This window comes from Ziziphus jujuba, chromosome 11 (genome assembly GCF_031755915.1).
Source record: "Ziziphus jujuba cultivar Dongzao chromosome 11, ASM3175591v1".
Taxonomy (NCBI): domain Eukaryota; kingdom Viridiplantae; phylum Streptophyta; class Magnoliopsida; order Rosales; family Rhamnaceae; genus Ziziphus; species Ziziphus jujuba.
Window position 1 is genome coordinate 7046288 of NC_083389.1, and position 15979 is coordinate 7062266.

At 35.2% G+C, this 15979-nt stretch overlaps 4 protein-coding genes across 8 annotated transcripts; 2 read left to right on the forward strand and 2 right to left on the reverse strand.

The window, feature by feature from the left end:
• Positions 1-1914, reverse strand: LOC107433372 (replication protein A 70 kDa DNA-binding subunit B). Of its 3 annotated transcripts, XM_060812967.1 has the most exons (6): positions 1724-1914; positions 1551-1623; positions 1029-1179; positions 673-943; positions 363-449; positions 1-268 (listed from the first exon to the last, which is right to left on the reverse strand). In XM_060812967.1, exons 3-6 carry the CDS (start codon positions 1173-1175, stop codon positions 33-35), a joined length of 741 nt encoding a protein of 246 aa, XP_060668950.1. In that variant the 5' UTR covers positions 1176-1179; positions 1551-1623; positions 1724-1914; the 3' UTR covers positions 1-32. The 3 variants fall into 3 exon arrangements, with proteins under 3 accessions (XP_060668950.1, XP_060668951.1, XP_048328072.2); XM_060812968.1 differs by lacking the exon at positions 363-449 and having other exon boundaries at positions 1724-1907; XM_048472115.2 differs by lacking the exons at positions 1551-1623; positions 1724-1914 and having other exon boundaries at positions 1029-1531.
• An 842-nt stretch (positions 1915-2756) lies between these two features.
• Positions 2757-5570, forward strand: LOC107431893 (DNA-directed RNA polymerases II and IV subunit 5A). Of its 2 annotated transcripts, none has more exons than XM_016042916.4 (4): positions 2757-3161; positions 3661-3840; positions 4441-4554; positions 5106-5570. In XM_016042916.4, the coding sequence occupies exons 1-4, from the start codon at positions 2961-2963 to the stop codon at positions 5229-5231; spliced, it is 621 nt and encodes a 206-aa protein (XP_015898402.2). In that variant the 5' UTR covers positions 2757-2960; the 3' UTR covers positions 5232-5570. The 2 variants fall into 2 exon arrangements, 1 of the variants encoding a protein (XP_015898402.2); XR_003058066.3 differs by having other exon boundaries at positions 2868-3161; positions 4441-4636.
• Positions 5571-6004: 434 nt separating this feature from the next.
• LOC107431935 (uncharacterized) lies at positions 6005-8367 on the forward strand. Its single transcript, XM_016042965.4, has 9 exons — positions 6005-6280; positions 6379-6435; positions 6697-6794; positions 7041-7110; positions 7375-7423; positions 7552-7640; positions 7763-7810; positions 7935-7994; positions 8182-8367. The coding sequence occupies exons 1-9, from the start codon at positions 6221-6223 to the stop codon at positions 8272-8274; spliced, it is 624 nt and encodes a 207-aa protein (XP_015898451.2). The 5' UTR covers positions 6005-6220; the 3' UTR covers positions 8275-8367.
• Positions 8368-8799: 432 nt separating this feature from the next.
• LOC107431933 (polyprotein of EF-Ts, chloroplastic) lies at positions 8800-14748 on the reverse strand. 2 transcript variants are annotated; one of them, XM_048464997.2, is made up of 6 exons: positions 14570-14748; positions 12744-13939; positions 11951-12653; positions 11263-11538; positions 9981-10686; positions 8800-9773 (listed from the first exon to the last, which is right to left on the reverse strand). In XM_048464997.2, exons 2-6 carry the CDS (start codon positions 13878-13880, stop codon positions 9137-9139), a joined length of 3459 nt encoding a protein of 1152 aa, XP_048320954.2. In that variant the 5' UTR covers positions 13881-13939; positions 14570-14748; the 3' UTR covers positions 8800-9136. The 2 variants fall into 2 exon arrangements, with proteins under 2 accessions (XP_048320954.2, XP_048320953.2); XM_048464996.2 differs by having other exon boundaries at positions 11951-13939.
• Between the last annotated feature and the right edge of the window lie 1231 nt (positions 14749-15979).

Consider the following 15979-nt stretch of genomic DNA (forward strand, 5'->3'; position numbering starts at 1 on the left):
ATTAACAAAAAGATGGTTCCCATGATAACAAATTAAGCATTGTCTTTAAGCTCGGCAAACTGCTTCCTACTCCCTTCACCAAATTGTAAATGAGAACTTTCAAGATTCAGCGCTATTAGATCTGCCTCATCTGCACTTTTGGAAATCATCAACTTTAGTTTCTTTGTTGCATTGTTTCTTGCAGTAGGCTTTGAAACCAAATCAGCTAGGACTTTATCTTCATTGCTCATTTGCTCTATCTTAGCATTGTCAGCACTTCCAGATATATCTGATTTTGAAAGTTGTAATATATATGCATTAGAACATTAAATAAAAGCTCATGTAATTTCACTTAGGATATAATGTATCAAACATGTTCATACCTCTCAATTCAGTTATGCCTAATGATTTTCCACTTTGCTCTTCAACAATTTCTAAAACTTGACTAACTTCAGCATCATTTGAAGTATCTGTTTGTGTTAATGTGTTGATTTCTTTTGAAATAGTATCACAAACAGAAATGATTGTGTATTTCCATCTTGTAATATCACGATATTCATGTTTTAGATGCTTTAACTTGAATTAGAAGCTTATTTTTCAATATCTTTAACAGAATCCTAAAAAAAATAAAGATTCACAAATGAAAAGTTATAAAAATATAGCTGAACAAATTGACTATATAGACAAACATACCGACGTGGGATAGAGAGTCAATATAAGTGTGTAGTCGTGAGAACGGGACAAAGCTGTAAACAGCAGGCACAATTATCTCTGAATCTCCAGTCACTTCTTCCACAATGGTTCGACCATTTATAGTCCATTGCAAATTATTTTGAACAATCTGATATTGTGCACCAATTTCTTTAACCCAAGCATTAGAAATATAATAATTTTTCCCAATTATGAGTGTGTCTCGGAAGATGTGGATGTCTCCACCATATATTGTGGCCTGGATCTTATTACCCTGTATAAGAAAAACAAGAGACTTAAAATTGAGTTATATATGAAACAAATTATACAAAATAAATATATTATCAAAACAAACTTACTTCTTCATCAGCTAAGATTAACCTTTGATATTTGTTTGGACTTGATTTAGAAACTCGTGCCATTGCTTTCTCAATAATCACCACTTTTACTGTCCAACCTCTTTGTTGAGCTTGAATATCCTTGATTAGCTTTACTTCTCTAACCATTTTGCTATATTATATTTTAGAAAAACATAAAATGAAATCACTATGAATCAAATAAACCAAATTATAGATGACATAGTCATTGACTATGAGGAACACGGATGCTCTGGCAGTTGTTAAAGCTCTTAAAAAATGGATGTTTGAGATAATCTACGCAGACAAGCTAGTCCTTTTGTTAGCATAAATACATGTTGGTTTTTCATATATCAATATGTGATATTGGGTGAAGAACTGAAATATAAATCATATGCATGTGCACACAAAAGCAATGAAAAATGCAAAGATCCATGCACAATGAAATTCATGAACTCACAAAAGAATTGAAATGCACGAGGAAATTAAGTAATAAGACAAATGAATGGAAAAAATTAAAGTTACCAATTTTGTAGTGAATAACACAATCCTCATGTTCTTTATCGTCACTGATAAAGAGAGTAGGGGGAGAGAAAAGCTGAAAAAAAAAATAGAAAAGAAAAAAAGGCAATGGCATTTAAATACTGAAAACCAAGGAAATAGGCTTTAAAATATTATAAATCAAAATCTTTACTTACATGGTAAGGCAAAGTCTTTTCTGAAGTACAATAATGAAGTCCAGAATTTTGTATAAAGTACACCAACTCTATTCTTACCATACTGTAAGTCATCATAACCATAATGCATGCCATACCACAACCCCTGACACCTGTATGGCAAAAAAAAAAAAAAAAAAAAAGCATAAAATGTGGATCTCATCAGTATGGCAACTGTTGAATAGTAAAAAAACAAGAAAAAGAAAAGCCAAAACGCACAAAAAATAGTCGTTTTGGAACCATTTTGAACAGTAAAACATGACCAAAACTTGAGAGCCCTTCTCGCTTATAGTATAGACTAAAGGAAAGGATGCAAGAAAGAAGTGGTCATGAATAACTTTGACAGCGGCTTTGATATCTTGCTCAAGGACAAGCCAGTTCCTTAAAGCTAAGATTGTTGAAATTGGTTTGCAACACTTTTCCGATGTATTTCCAACGTCGGAAAGTGGAGGACAAACCTTGTGGACCAACATTTTCCATTCAATGCATGCTTATATGTTTAGCTTAGCATTTTGGAAACTGCTTTTTTTTTTTTTTTTTTCGACTAATGTATTTTCTTATTTTAAACTAATTTTGAAACTTCATAATTAATTTTCCCAGATGGAAGAATAACAGGAGTGTGGTATTTCCTTTTTTTTTTTTTTATATATCTTATTTTAAATATATACATACATACATATATATATATATGTATGAAATTTAATGCTTTTTAAAACTTGGAAAAGATACTTAAATTCTTTACCAAGTATATATTTCAATTTTATAAATTATCAAAGGACAATGTTATTTTAAAATTAGAAATCACCAGGTACAAATTATTTTTATGTTACCATGACGTTCTTAAAAATATTCTTAAGGTTAAAAATTTAAATTTAAAATTGAAAGGTAAGTACATGCAATAACAATTTTTTTTTTTTTAAAGGATAAGTACATGCAATAATTGAAAAGCAAAAGGGTAAATATAAATATTTACTTCTATAGGAAAAAAAAAATATGAAAAGAGAGAGAGAGAGAGAGAGAGAGAGAAGGTTTATTTAATAAGTTATTTAACAGAAAAAAAGGAAGGGACCAAACGGCGACGTATTTACATGAACACTATGACTGGGGGATGTGATTAAATACTAGCCCATTCGCGCTTTCCTTGTGTCTGGGTAAAGTTTCGGAAAGCTCTCCTCTCTCAGTCTGTATCAAAGAGTCTTCGGAACCCTAATCGGAGAAGATGGTTTTGTCAGAAGAAGAAATCGCGAGGCTTTTCAGAATCCGAAAAACGGTAATGACGATGCTTAAGGATCGGAACTATCTGGTTGGGGATTTTGAGATAAACATGTCCAAAGAACAATTCAAGGGTAAATACGGTGAGAACATGAAGAGGGAAGACCTCACCATCAATAAAGCTAAGAGAAGTGATAGCTCCGATCAGGTCACTTTTTTATTTTTATTTTTTTAAATTTCATATATTCCAGTAATTCAACTCATATTCCAAGTTGACGTAGTTTCTGAAAAACCCTTCTTGAGTTAGTATTCTATCAAAACTCAAATCGTTAACAAGTTTGTTCTTGAATGGCTTTGTCAAATATAAATTCACCACTGGTTTCGCTTTTGTGTAGTTGGGTAGTTGAGGTAACTTTCCTGATACATGTGGAATTGTTGAAACATTAATGTTTTCGGTTTATGCCTTTGATTATTGTTGGTCTGCTGAATAGCAGATATTATTTAGTCTCTTTTTGTTCCTATCAATGGTTAAGGTTGATAATTATATCTGTAATAACACCATAAGCATTCTTTGGAAAACTGCACATGCCATTCATGTGTTGATTATTCTTTTCAGTTTCGCATTCCAACACATATGGGTGCATAGTACCACTGAGACTTCTGATCTGACCTCATCGTAATTGCTTTTTCTTTTTCTTGTGTGACAGATTTATGTATTTTTCCCTGAGGAACAGAAAGTTGGTGTCAAGACAATGAAGACTTACACCAATCGCATGAAATCAGAGAATGTTTTTAGGGCAATCTTGGTTGTTCAGCAGAATTTAACTTCCTTTGCTCGGACCTGTGTAAATGAGATATCTGCAAAGTTCCAATTGGAGGTTTTCCAGGTGAAAATTATTGCATTGATGGTTTTGTGTAAACCTAGGGATCTTGTTGTTTTGCTATAAAAATGCCGCCCTTTGGTTGGAATTATGTTCACCGTTTAGTTTGACAGTTCTTTTATCCTGTAGAGTTGCAGTTGCTATCCTCTGATTAAGTCCAATTACATAGATTGTTTTGTTTCTTTTTATTCTCTTGGACTAAAATGTGAAAATTTTTTCTTAGTGATCTTGATCTGTTGAGACATTTGTACTGTCCACTGGACTCTGCATTGACAATTATTTCTTGCTTGCGTTCCTAAGATTGATTTTAAAAGTGATGCCTGTGAGGTATAAGATATTTTATATAGCAGCATATGTGGATTCATGGTGCATCTTCCAGAGATTATAGATTTACATATCAATATAACGATAACATGAAGGTACACATACTATTGAGCTAGGATGCAATTGCATTGCTATGCCTACTTTGGCTTTGTGTAGAGATCTTTCCTGATTTCTTATCTATGTCTCATCTTAGTGTATGTAGTGATGTATGCAACTTAGTTACTCAATATGCATATTTTGGACTTGTATCGATGTTTCTTACCACTGACTTCATTGATACAGGAAGCTGAATTGTTGGTTAACATTAAAGAACATGTTCTTGTTCCTGAGCATCAGGTGCTCACTACTGAGGAAAAGAAGACTTTGCTGGAGAGGTATACTGTAAAAGAGACACAGGTCAGTGCTGAACAATGAACAATGTTACAATTGCATTTTAGAAGATCCAAATGTTTGAAAAAAGATGGACTGACACTGCTAGGTAATCTTTATGGTATTAGTTACTAGAACCAAATATTCATGTCTAAACATCTTGTCTCACTTGTCCTGAATTAAAAAGTTTGCTAATTAAAATTAGGTTTGGCCTACAGCCCACCTCTTAAATGATTTGACGCTACAAATTACCATGATAGATATACATTATTGTTTGGGTACTGTATCGAATCAAAGTTTTATAAAAGGCGGAATAGTTTACAATGTAGACTAGCGATGTAAAACACATATGTCGACTGTAGAAGTATTCTCCTATTATATGTGTGGTTTGGGTGATCATTGAAGAATGATTTAATATGGCTTTACATGATGCCAACAATTATAATAAACTGTTCTTACTGATTCTTAAGATTGAACTTGTCGTCCATAAACATCTCATTTTGCGATTTTTCAGTAAGTTCAATCAGATTCTAATATGTTATTTGTTTCCTGTATGTGCTGGGGTGATCGGAGTTCAGCTTCCTCGCATCCAAGTGACTGATCCAATTGCTAGATACTATGGTCTGAAGCGTGGACAAGTTGTGAAGATAATCCGGCCTAGTGAGACTGCAGGGCGATATGTCACCTATAGATATGTAGTGTAAAACTTGTATTAGTGATTGGAACCCGACTCCAAAATTTCATCAATGCACCGTTTTAGAACGACAGATGAGCCCAAAAGTAGACCAGACTTTGAAAGTGGGTGTTTCTAGGAAGAGTCCAGTTTTCATTTTCTTTTTCCTTTTTCTTATAATCATTTTCTGGCAATCACTCGGATCTGATTGTTTTCCAATACATTTACGGATTTACACTTTTAGTTTGTAGTTAAGAAATTTTGCAAGGTTGTATTTTGTATGTGCCAAAGATTGGGAAGTGTAGGGTGGTCCTTTGAAATAGCAGACGTTGAGCCAAATGGGATTTGCGCTTCTACAAATTTCTATGTATGTTAGGTGGTGGCAAAATATTTAGATTGTTTAGATCAAGGAGATTAAGAAAAAAAAAAAAAAAAAAAAAAAAATATATATATATATATATATATATATATATAGATTGTTGCAGTTACCAACACTTAATGGATTGATTGGAACTATAGAAAATATAATGATTTAAAGATAATATATAACATAAGTGATTTTCCTATAATAATTTCTCATATAAGTACAAAACTAGTAACTTACATGTGTTGTATTCTCGATGTCTCTGTGTGTTTAAACTTAGAAATTTTCCAAAAATTGAATAAACAAAATAATGTAATGAGTAATATAAATTATTCCCATAAGTAATTTAGATAAAAAGTTCTTCAAGGAGGGTGATCACGTTCCTTATTCTACAAAAAGAAAAATAAAATATATAGAAAGGAAATGGCGAATGTTGAAAAAAATTGAAAAAAAAAATCTACAAAAATAATATTTTAACAAAAAGATAAAAAGGGAATAGTACAAAAATTTCTGGTTGTATGAGGAGAATATCCACTTTCTTTTGCCAGCCTTTGGGGAATGTTTTATAAATTAGGGTTGTATGGAAAAATGGAGAAGACAACTTTTTCAGCCCGAATCCACTTTTCTTGCTCGGTGTTTCGTTGAAAGGCAAAACGATGAAGCTGAAGCAATTGGAAAGCCTTCTCGGTGACCTTGAGCAATTCTCTAACCCAAAGGTTTATATCTCTGTTGTACGGACGCACTCTGTCATTCAATCTCGTTCTCACTCTCTCCCTCACTGATTGGATTTTTATATGGAATTTATGTGTTGCAGGTGGAACTGGAACAATACCCAACTGGACCCCACATTGCTTCTCGCATGCTATACACTGTAAATTTCTTGTTTCTTCTCTGTGTTTCCTCTTTCTGCTTCCATCAATTTTAAGCTGCCACCTTGTCGTTTATTCGTTTGCGAATGAATCGGTTTAAGCCACTGAGCTTTTAATTTAATGGGGTTGCTAACTAAGTGGATTTATAGGAGTACAAATTTATGAAGGGCTGTAGTACTGTGGAGTGTGAAATTAATTTCATAGATAGCGGTCAAGTTTGAGTTCGTCATAAAAATTGAATCTTTTTCCGTGTTTGCTATCAGGCAGAGAGTTCATATGGGGATGTGAGCGGCAAGGTAGTGGCTGATTTTGGTTGTGGTTGTGGTACGTTAGGTGCTGCAGCTGCTTTATTGGGTGCTGAGTAAGTAACAAAATTTCCAAGCTTTTGCTGATTTATTATTATTATTATTATTATCATTTTAATGGTAAAGTTTTAAAGGGGATTGGAAAATCTTCTTCCTTGAAATGAAAGTCACATGGTGCTAGGAAGAATCATGTCGTGGAATGTGAATGCAATCTCCTTTTCTTTTTATTTATTTATTTATTTATTTTTTTGGGGTTATCTTAGTACTAATAATGGTTCGTAATTTTTGTTTGCTTTGAACAGACATGTGATTGGCATCGATGTTGATCCTGAATCTCTTGAAATTGCATCACTAAATGCAGAGGATCTTGAGGTAAAGCCGAAGTCTTGATTCTGGTTGGTAGTAATTTTTTAGATTTTAATGGTTTTTTCATGCTTCTGACATTTATTTCAACGTATAAAGACTTACGGATATAAAAATTACGATTCACTGATTTATTTAATTTATTATTTTTGTTTATGCTCTTTTTATATAAATGCTCAATGAGATGATTATCAATTCAACATCTAGGTTTCCTTTTTGGATTTCTACTGGTTGACTATTCGTTTCTACTTTGTTAATCTATTGAGTTTTCAGTTGGACATAGATTATATTCAGTGTGATCTCAGGAACTTAGGATGGAGAGGTAACTAGTCTTGCTCTTCTCTCAAACTCTGCATTTGTGTCTTTGAAAGAGAAATTAGTTGTAATTGTACAAGAAACACCATGCTTTCAATCTTATCTTCATCTATTGTCTTTTTTTTACTTGATTAGGTCAAGTTGTTGACACTGTCGTAATGAACCCTCCTTTTGGTACCCGGAAAAAGGGTGCAGATATGGATTTTCTCTGTGTGGCTTTGAAGGTAAATTTGATGAATGATCCCTTTAAGTATTAACTTTTTTTATATGTTCTCTTTAATACCTTTCTAGTAGGAAGTGAAGCTTTGAATAAGTTGATTTATTCCTCGTATTGCTTATTTGTCAGGTTGCTACTCAAGCAGTTTATTCCCTGCATAAGACCTCAACAAGAGATGTAAGTAATTTGCTGCAGAAATTCTTTCTATTAAAAGGGAAAGTATTGAGAATGATATTGGTTGAGCCTGCTTTGGAATTATTTTATTAATGTACATATTGAGATCATTTCTCTGGTCATTCAGCATGTCAGGAGGGCAGCATTGCGAGACTTCAATGCTAGCAGTGCTGAGGTTTTATGCGAGGTGAGTTCCAATCACTGTCCTGTCAGGATTTCTTTTAAGATGTTGCTCACTATATATCCACTTATAACCTCTTCCTGTTGATCAAATCTTTAGTTTAGAGCTTCTATGTTTTGTTCTGTTCTGTTTTACTTTCTCAAGTATGGTCTCTTATTAAAAGAGTTGTCACTTGTTTTCTTTTATTTGTCAGCTTCGATATGATGTACCACAGCTATATAAGTTTCATAAGAAAAGAGAGGTCGATATTGCTGTGGATCTCTGGCGATTTGTACCCAAAAAGTAATCAGGGAATGGGGTATTGCATATCATTCTTGAATGTAAAGTTTTGACATGAATATATATGTATTCCTATTCTGATTTTATTGGATTGCTCTGACGTAATGTGTCTTCTTTACCATTTTGTTCTAAAGGGGGAAAAAAAAAAAAAAAAAAAAAAAAAAAAGAAAAAACTTTTGGAAAAGTTATCTTCCAAGAGGTTCTAATTATATACAGGCGAATGAAAAAAGAGAATTTGAATTGTCCAGCAGTTTAGGATCTAAAACTATCTAATCATTTTTGACCATGGGAAGATTTTACAATTTTTATAATAAATTTTTGTTTTAATGTGATATTATTTTTCTTTCTTATTGGGGTCAACTCTAAAGAATACATCTTTCTATAGTAACGGATATTGATAGAACTTCTCATCTTTCTATCCTTGAGAATTTTATCCACCCTATATTATCAAGTGGCTACAAGGCATAAAAAAGAGTAGTCTAGTTAATCCGCTGGCGGCTAGGCCATAATTATAATTTATTAAACATGAGAATTCCCAAAAAATGCATCTATAGAAATGTACGTCCATCTTTGATACATCAAAAACCAAATAAAACAAAAGAAAGATATCCTCCCTCTGAAGATGAGAGATTCCAGAAGTTGGTCTGGTGGGATACAAACCTTACATTAGTGAACGCCGGAGATAGAAACAAAAAGCATCCTTAAAATCACAACAAAAATGTATCAGATATTACTTTTCATCCAAAAATTAGTTTAACCCAAGTTCTGTACTCTTCCGTGAATCAAGAACCACCCGACCTAATGGAACCTTTTTTCCTTTTTTTTTTTTTCTTTTTTTCTTTTTTTGGGGGTTTACTTTTTGTTCAATATCATGCTTCGGCCTCTATGTTTGCATTGTCAACTGTCTCCCCAAGTGTGAACCGAACAAATCTTCGAACTTTAATGTTCTCTCCAATGGTAGCAACGGTTTGCTTTATAAGGTCTTTCACCAAAATACTGTCATTTTTAATGAAAGGCTGCTCTAAAAGAGCAAGCTCACCAAGCCTCTTTGAGATCCTACCCTCAACAATTTTCTCTCTGATATTCTCTGGTTTTGATTGAAGGTCTTCTCTCTGCATCTCAAGCTCTTTCTCCTTTTTCACTATGCTCTCTGGGATATCTTCAACAGATACAAATTGAACCTGTGGGCAGGCCACAACTTGCATTGCTAGATCATCAACTAACTCCTTGAAATTCTCACTTCTACCAACAAAGTCGGTCTCAGAGTTCACTTCAATTAGAACTCCAATTCGGGAGTCATGAATGTAAGAACCGATTCTGCCTTCAGCTGCAAGGCGGCTGGATTTCTTATCAGCAGATGAGAGACCCTTCTTTCTCAGGTACTCTTGAGCCTTCTCAATATCTCCTCCAGTCTCGGAAAGAGCCTTCTTGCAATCCATCATCCCTGCTCCAGTTTCTTCCCGTAGTTGTTTAACCAAAGCAGCAGATATGGTCACTGATGGTGGCCTGCAATAGGGTGCTAGATGTAAGGAACTTTTGCAAGTACGTGACAAAATTAGTTCTATTCCTTGCTTGCAGGAAGTAGAAAAAGATAAGGATTTCTATCAGTTAAAACTTGCAAAGAGAAAATACAGGAAAAAAGTAAGTGCACAAGGCATAAACTAAGAAAGATGAGATACTTGCAAGTCCGAATTACAGAAACCAGTCACTTACTTCTCAACAGTTTCCTTGATTTCTTCCACTGCAGGAGCCTGCTCTTTTTGCACTGGTTTTGCTGCTGTTTGAGCAGCTACTTCAGCAGCAAAATCCTGACTTTTCTTCTCCAAGCCCTCCCCAAGATTATACCTCACAAACCTCTTAACTTTTATATTTTCTCCAATGGTTGCAATTGTCTGCTTCACCCAGTCTTTCACCACAACCTTATCGTTCTTAATGTAGGGCTGCTCCAGTAATGCCAAATCCTCAAGCCTCTTTTTGATCCGCCCCTCAACAATCTTTGATCTGATCTGCTCTGGCTTCGACAAGAGATCTTCCTTCTGCATCTCAATCTCTTTTTCCTTGTCCACAATCTCCTTGGGAACATCTTCTGTAACAAGATACTTAACTTGAGGGCAAGCAGCCACTTGCATGGCTAGATCATCAACCAGCTCTTTGAAAATTTCACCCCGAGAGACAAAATCTGTCTCACAGTTTACTTCTACCAAAACACCAATCCTACTATCATGGATATATGAACCTATTCTTCCTTCAGCAGTGGCTCTGCTGGCTTTCTTCTCTGCACTTGCCAAGCCTTTCTTTCTTAGGAACTCCTGAGCTTTAACAATGTCCCCTCCTGTCTCAGCCAGAGCTTTTTTACAATCCATCATTCCAGCTCCTGTTTCTTCACGTAGCTGCTTTACAAGAGCTGGTGATATAGTTGCTGCAAACCGTACATATAAGATGAGTAATAGAGAAAGGATAACTTACAACTTGGAAATCAACAACATTTAGCACATCTACCAAAAGACATGCAATTAGGAATCACAATGAACTTCTGATGAACCTTCAGCCTTTTTATTTATACTCTTTTTTGTGAGTCAGTGATGTCAAAAGTACAACTATCCAAACCTAACCCAAAACAATAATAATAAAATACACCTTAATTCTCCAGAAAATTTAGAGAAAGAAAAATTTAGAATTACACAGTGCACCATGCACTTAAACCGTCACCTTTTGAACCTTCAAACATCCACAGAAAAAGACAAATGGATTAAATCCTTCTCTCCTATGCTAATTATATGGAAATGACTGTAACATCCACGTGTTTCAAGTAGGAAATGACTAACATCCACATGTTTCAAGTATTAACTTCTATATATATAAATATATATGGACGATTTGAATACATAATCATGTAAAAATATGTGTCTTTTCAAGCTATTTTTGTGTGTTTTACTAAGCCTCCATGTGGAAATATGTGAAACATATTAAAGCAAGAACTACAGGAAAAACAAACCTTTGGTTACACTCTCATTTGGGGAAGGAACAGCAGTTTGTCCATTTGAATTAGTAGCACTGTCATTCTTCTTAGGGACAGCTTCCACCTTATCATCTTCAATCTTTGAGGCAGAAAGAACATCACTTTCAGTGTTCGGTGTTTGAGTCTGTAGTTCATCCTTGTTATTGTCAGCCAAACCTTTTACAGCTTCAATAGTTGAACTTTCTGGAGATAGGGCTTGCTCATCAGCTAACTGTTGAGATAGATCAGAACCTCCATCACTTTTCACTTCATCTGTGAAAAGAATGCCCATGTTACCCTAAAATGAGCGCATCCCAAAAATTCCATGGAAAGAGAAACTACAGATAAAATAAGAAAAAAGATAAAAAAAAAAAAAATGTACTAAGTACTTTCTATTTTAAGGAATCTCAACCCACTTCAAATAAAATTGTTTAATGGAAATATAAGATAATCGTATGCTCCACATATTCATACATACAAATATCATATCTCAACAAAAACAATTAGCTGTGTGCTTCATTTAATTTCAATTATAACGGTATCCCTGGTTATATCAACTGTACATTTGGCAGAAACCAAGTGTTTTTAAGCGTTTAGGAAGCACAAGTGTTTTAAGTTCGTTTTGATCATATAGGACTTTCAGCTACTATTGCAATAACACAAGATAAAAAGCATAGAAATGAACCTTTAGCTTCTTGGGAAGAACTATCATCTGGTTGTACAACTGAGCTAGGAATACTGCCATTTTTATCAGGATCAGTTGCCACCTCCTCATCTCCAGATGGTGGAGCAGACGGAATTTCGTTTTCCGCTGGTGGTGTTTGTACCTGAAGTTCATCTTTTACTACAACATCATCAGCTTGCTGCTCTGTAGCCTCTGTATCTGTGGAACTTTCTGAAGACAGTATTTGCTCAGCTGTTTCTGCGGATGAGTCTAATTTTCCATCAGCTTCCACCTCATTTGCTGAAGCAGCCACCTTGATTACTGAATCCGCTGCAGATATAGTTCCTTCAGTAGCCAGAACATCTGAACTTACCTCTGTTTTCTCTATTGTTTGGACTTGATCATCAATGTTGTCAGCTGAGTCAGAAATAGTGGTTTCCGGGTCTTCTTTGCTGTCTGCGGCATTGATTGAGGCATCTTCCAGCCCACTGGCCCCCACTTCGGCATCCGTAGAAGAAGCCTCACCATCTTCAACTGTTTCATCCACTGCATGAGTTGAGTCAGAAATAGTGGTTTCTGGGTCCTCTTTGCTGTCTGCAGCATCAGCTGGGGCATCTTCTAGCACAATGGCCCCGACTTTGGCATCCTTAGAAGAACCTTCAACATCTTCAACTGTTTCATCCACTGCAGAAGAGACTGCATCGTCACTGCTTACCAATTCATCCTGTACTTTAGAGTCAGACAAGGTTTTGCTTTCACTAACAGTTGCTTCTAATTCTTCTGAAACCTTTGCTGTTACTGGTTTCGAAGTTACCTCTTCTACTTTCTCCCTCTCATCCAAAAATGCTGCAATATCCTTGTTCTTGCGGAAAGCCAGCACAAAAGGGTTAGTGGCAGTGTGGACAACTCCTCGCTTGAGCTGTAGGTCCATCTTTTTGACATCTTCTTCTTTTTTCATTGTCAAGGTTACCTGTCCTCTCGAGATCCGCAACACTCTCACACTGACTTCTTGACCTGTCTCCAGTGAGGACTCCCCCATCGCACTTCCAAATCCTTCATCAATTTCCTCTGATATGGGCAGGAATCCTTCCTCACCCTCAGGAAGAGCTATGAAAGCACCAGCCCTGGTCTTATTCTTTACTGTGCCCTCTAGGTCCTGTCCCTTAAAAAATTTTGAGATTTTTTTCACCTCACCTTTTCTCTGTCCGGGCTTTGAAGCATTCCTTCTGCCACGCCCAGCCTTATCACTAGAGGCAGGTGCATCCTCCTGTTGCCGCAACTTGCTAGCATCATCGCTTTCTCGCATAGTGAGAGAAATCCGCCCAGTCTCCAAGTTTGCCTCAACTAACCGCACCTTCACCTCTTGCCCAATAGATACAACACTTCCAACGTCCTTGACAAAGCTATCACTCAACCTGGAAACATGCACTAGCCCGTCTGTGAAAGCTCCAAAATCAATGAAAGCACCAAATGGCTGGATTGATCTTACTTTCCCTGTAAAAGTTGCACCAACAACCAGCTCCTCATTCTTCACTGGTGGCATCTCACTTTTTTTAACTGGCCTTGAACGTTTTGGTTGAGCAGAGCTTGGACTGGCATCGAATTTAACAGATGATTTTCCGCTGATTTCTGCTTCGGATGGAACTTCAGAAACTCCACTAGAATCTTCATCTGCAACTGGAGAATCTGGTTCCTCCACTGCTACATCAGTTCCTGTGGCTGACAATAAATGAATGCTTGATCTATTATGATGTAAAGAACATCCCCTGCTGTATGGTGGAAACAATCTAAAAGAAGCCGAAAGAGGTAAAAGAAAACTTTGGGGGGTTAGCTTCTCTGTTGTGAATTTCCTTGACAAAGTAAATCTTGTCGAACAATTATTCTTCCTTGTTTTAAAGACACTTCCCGGAATAAGGGTAGTATTGCTTATAGAATATGGAACTACAGGCATCTTGACTCGAATCACAGAATTTTACTACTCTACTAAAACTCCTTCATCGCCAACTTCACCTGCACAGTGCAGAAACCTTATTAACTAGTCTGGAAAAGGGAAAAAATCTTACATAGAAATGATAAAGACACAAAGCATGCCCTGTTTGCCAAAAAAAGAAATTGGAAATGCATTATAACTTGTGGGAAAATATACACAGAATGGTTCAGCAAGCAGAATTTTCCAACCGAATGAATGAATTAACGAGAGATATCTTAATTATACAACCTAGTTACAATCGGGTATTGTTAAGCATTGCACAGCATACAGTGAACAAATTCAAACAACCATTCCCCAATCCTCATTCTGCAGAATCCATTGATATAAAACTACTTTTGCACATTTTCACTGAAAAATCATAGACGAACTTTCTCTTCCATTTTAAAGACGTGGGGAAGTGGAGCAAAAGAAAACTAGCAAACAATTAACAGGAACCCAATGGTTATCCAACTCATAAAAAGATATAATAAAGATCTGAGAACAGTTCTACCAATCCATATGAAAAGAAACAAAAAAAAAAACATTAACTTTTATGTGAATCCACAATCAACATAATTTCCGAAGACAACCCAGAATTGAAAAATTCTACCAACACAGAATAAAACCGAATATTCAAAGACCCATGTAGTTTATTACTCGTAAAAGTGTACCTTTGGAGCTTCAAAAGCCAAAGAATTCTGCCAAAATGTTAGTTTAGACTTTAGAAATAGCATCAGGCAAAAACCAAAACTTTAGTGGCCCCTGGAGGTTGTTCTGTGCTGACGATAGAGCGTTTACATGACTGGTAAGGAGAGGGAAATGAAAGGTGGGGCTTTAAATCCTTATCTTTGAGCTGTGTTTTCTTTCTTTGCGCCTTACATATGCAATCAACGGTGAGGTTCTTCCTTCCGGCTGGGCCCGACTCTGATCCACGTATGTTGGAATGGCTATCGTCACCTTATCCATAGGGCCCACTCTTTAGAGAGAAGACGGCATATTTTCCCGGGCTCAAGCCCAAACATAAACCCAAACAGAAAGCCCACCCTTAGTTCTTTAATGGGTTTGTTAAAAAAAAAAAAAAAAAAAAAAAAAACCTAGCTTTCATTTATTTATGGGTATAAATTGTTTCGATGTAGAGAGAATATATTTATGTAAAGTAAAGAAAAAAAAATGGGGAATAAGATTTAAAAAATTAAATATCATGGATTATTATGTTCCATGGTTTTTTAACTAACTTTTAAATTTGTTTAAGATCTTATCAATTATTTTAATTACATTGGTTAGCGGAAAAAGAACAAAAGCATGACAGAAACCTGTCATACCTACATATTATGATATGAACATTAGCTACCATACTGTCTATACACATGGACTTAATTATATGAAATTAATTACATATAGACCACATGCGAGCATGCAAAGTTCTTAATATATATGAAACGGGTGGACATTGTAAGGTAGCATTAGGAAAATCCTTGCATTGTTGTGCCGGGTTTATAAACAAAATTGCTTTTAGATTTTATATAGAAGACTTAATCAACTCTTTGCATAAGATCGAATTGACTATTGATCAGGAGTAACAGTTGTGAAGTCAGGGATTCGAAAGTAATGGATTTATAATACTCTCTCTTTCTTGAACTTCAAATTTGGGTTGAAAATCATGATTCATCTATGCTTCTTTTTTAGTTATATTGATTTTTTAAAATAATTTTGTTATTAAAACAAACAATTTTTTTTTAGAACAATTTTTCAAAACAATCATAATTTTTTAATCAAAGATATATAAGATTTCAACAAGAGAGCACATGCATGCATGCAAACAAACCATTCAGGTTGTATATATGCTTTACAAAGCAATATTATTATGGGCATTGGTGGGTAGCATATACATATAGCCAAATTCCATACACAAAAAGTTAGATATATATTATCAAATTTGTGAGTATAAGTGGAGCTATAAAGAAACAATTTCAGCATGAAGGAAGATAACATCATCACTATGGTCCCATAGATAATTTGTTAAAAGGAAAGCAATTGTCGACAAGAGATCAAATGCACCTTTAGATCCTAATGTCATGTGT

What these genes read in the sequence shown, in the direction of transcription:
- LOC107431933 (XM_048464996.2), bottom strand. Translation starts at nt 13,880, where the DNA reads ATGCCTGTAGTTCCATATTCTATAAGCAATACTACCCTTATTCCGGGA. An exon ending in TTCTTCCCAAGAAGCTAAAG is followed by an intron (nt 11,539 to 11,950) that starts GTTCATTTCTAT and finishes TTCTTTTCACAG; the next exon opens with ATGAAGTGAAAAGTGATGGA. An exon ending in ATCAAGGAAACTGTTGAGAA is followed by an intron (nt 9,774 to 9,980) that starts GTAAGTGACTGG and finishes ACCCTATTGCAG; the next exon opens with GCCACCATCAGTGACCATAT.
- LOC107431935 (XM_016042965.4), top strand. Translation starts at nt 6,221, where the DNA reads ATGAAGCTGAAGCAATTGGAAAGCCTTCTCGGTGACCTTGAGCAATTC. An exon ending in TAAATGCAGAGGATCTTGAG is followed by an intron (nt 7,111 to 7,374) that starts GTAAAGCCGAAG and finishes TTGAGTTTTCAG; the next exon opens with TTGGACATAGATTATATTCA. An exon ending in CAGGAACTTAGGATGGAGAG is followed by an intron (nt 7,424 to 7,551) that starts GTAACTAGTCTT and finishes TTACTTGATTAG; the next exon opens with GTCAAGTTGTTGACACTGTC.
- LOC107431893 (XM_016042916.4), top strand. Translation starts at nt 2,961, where the DNA reads ATGGTTTTGTCAGAAGAAGAAATCGCGAGGCTTTTCAGAATCCGAAAA. An exon ending in GAAGTGATAGCTCCGATCAG is followed by an intron (nt 3,162 to 3,660) that starts GTCACTTTTTTA and finishes CTTGTGTGACAG; the next exon opens with ATTTATGTATTTTTCCCTGA. An exon ending in ATACTGTAAAAGAGACACAG is followed by an intron (nt 4,555 to 5,105) that starts GTCAGTGCTGAA and finishes ATCGGAGTTCAG; the next exon opens with CTTCCTCGCATCCAAGTGAC.
- LOC107433372 (XM_060812967.1), bottom strand. Translation starts at nt 1,175, where the DNA reads ATGGTTAGAGAAGTAAAGCTAATCAAGGATATTCAAGCTCAACAAAGA. An exon ending in TAATCTTAGCTGATGAAGAA is followed by an intron (nt 944 to 1,028) that starts GTAAGTTTGTTT and finishes TTTCTTATACAG; the next exon opens with GGTAATAAGATCCAGGCCAC. An exon ending in AGGCATAACTGAATTGAGAG is followed by an intron (nt 269 to 362) that starts GTATGAACATGT and finishes TTTCAAAATCAG; the next exon opens with ATATATCTGGAAGTGCTGAC.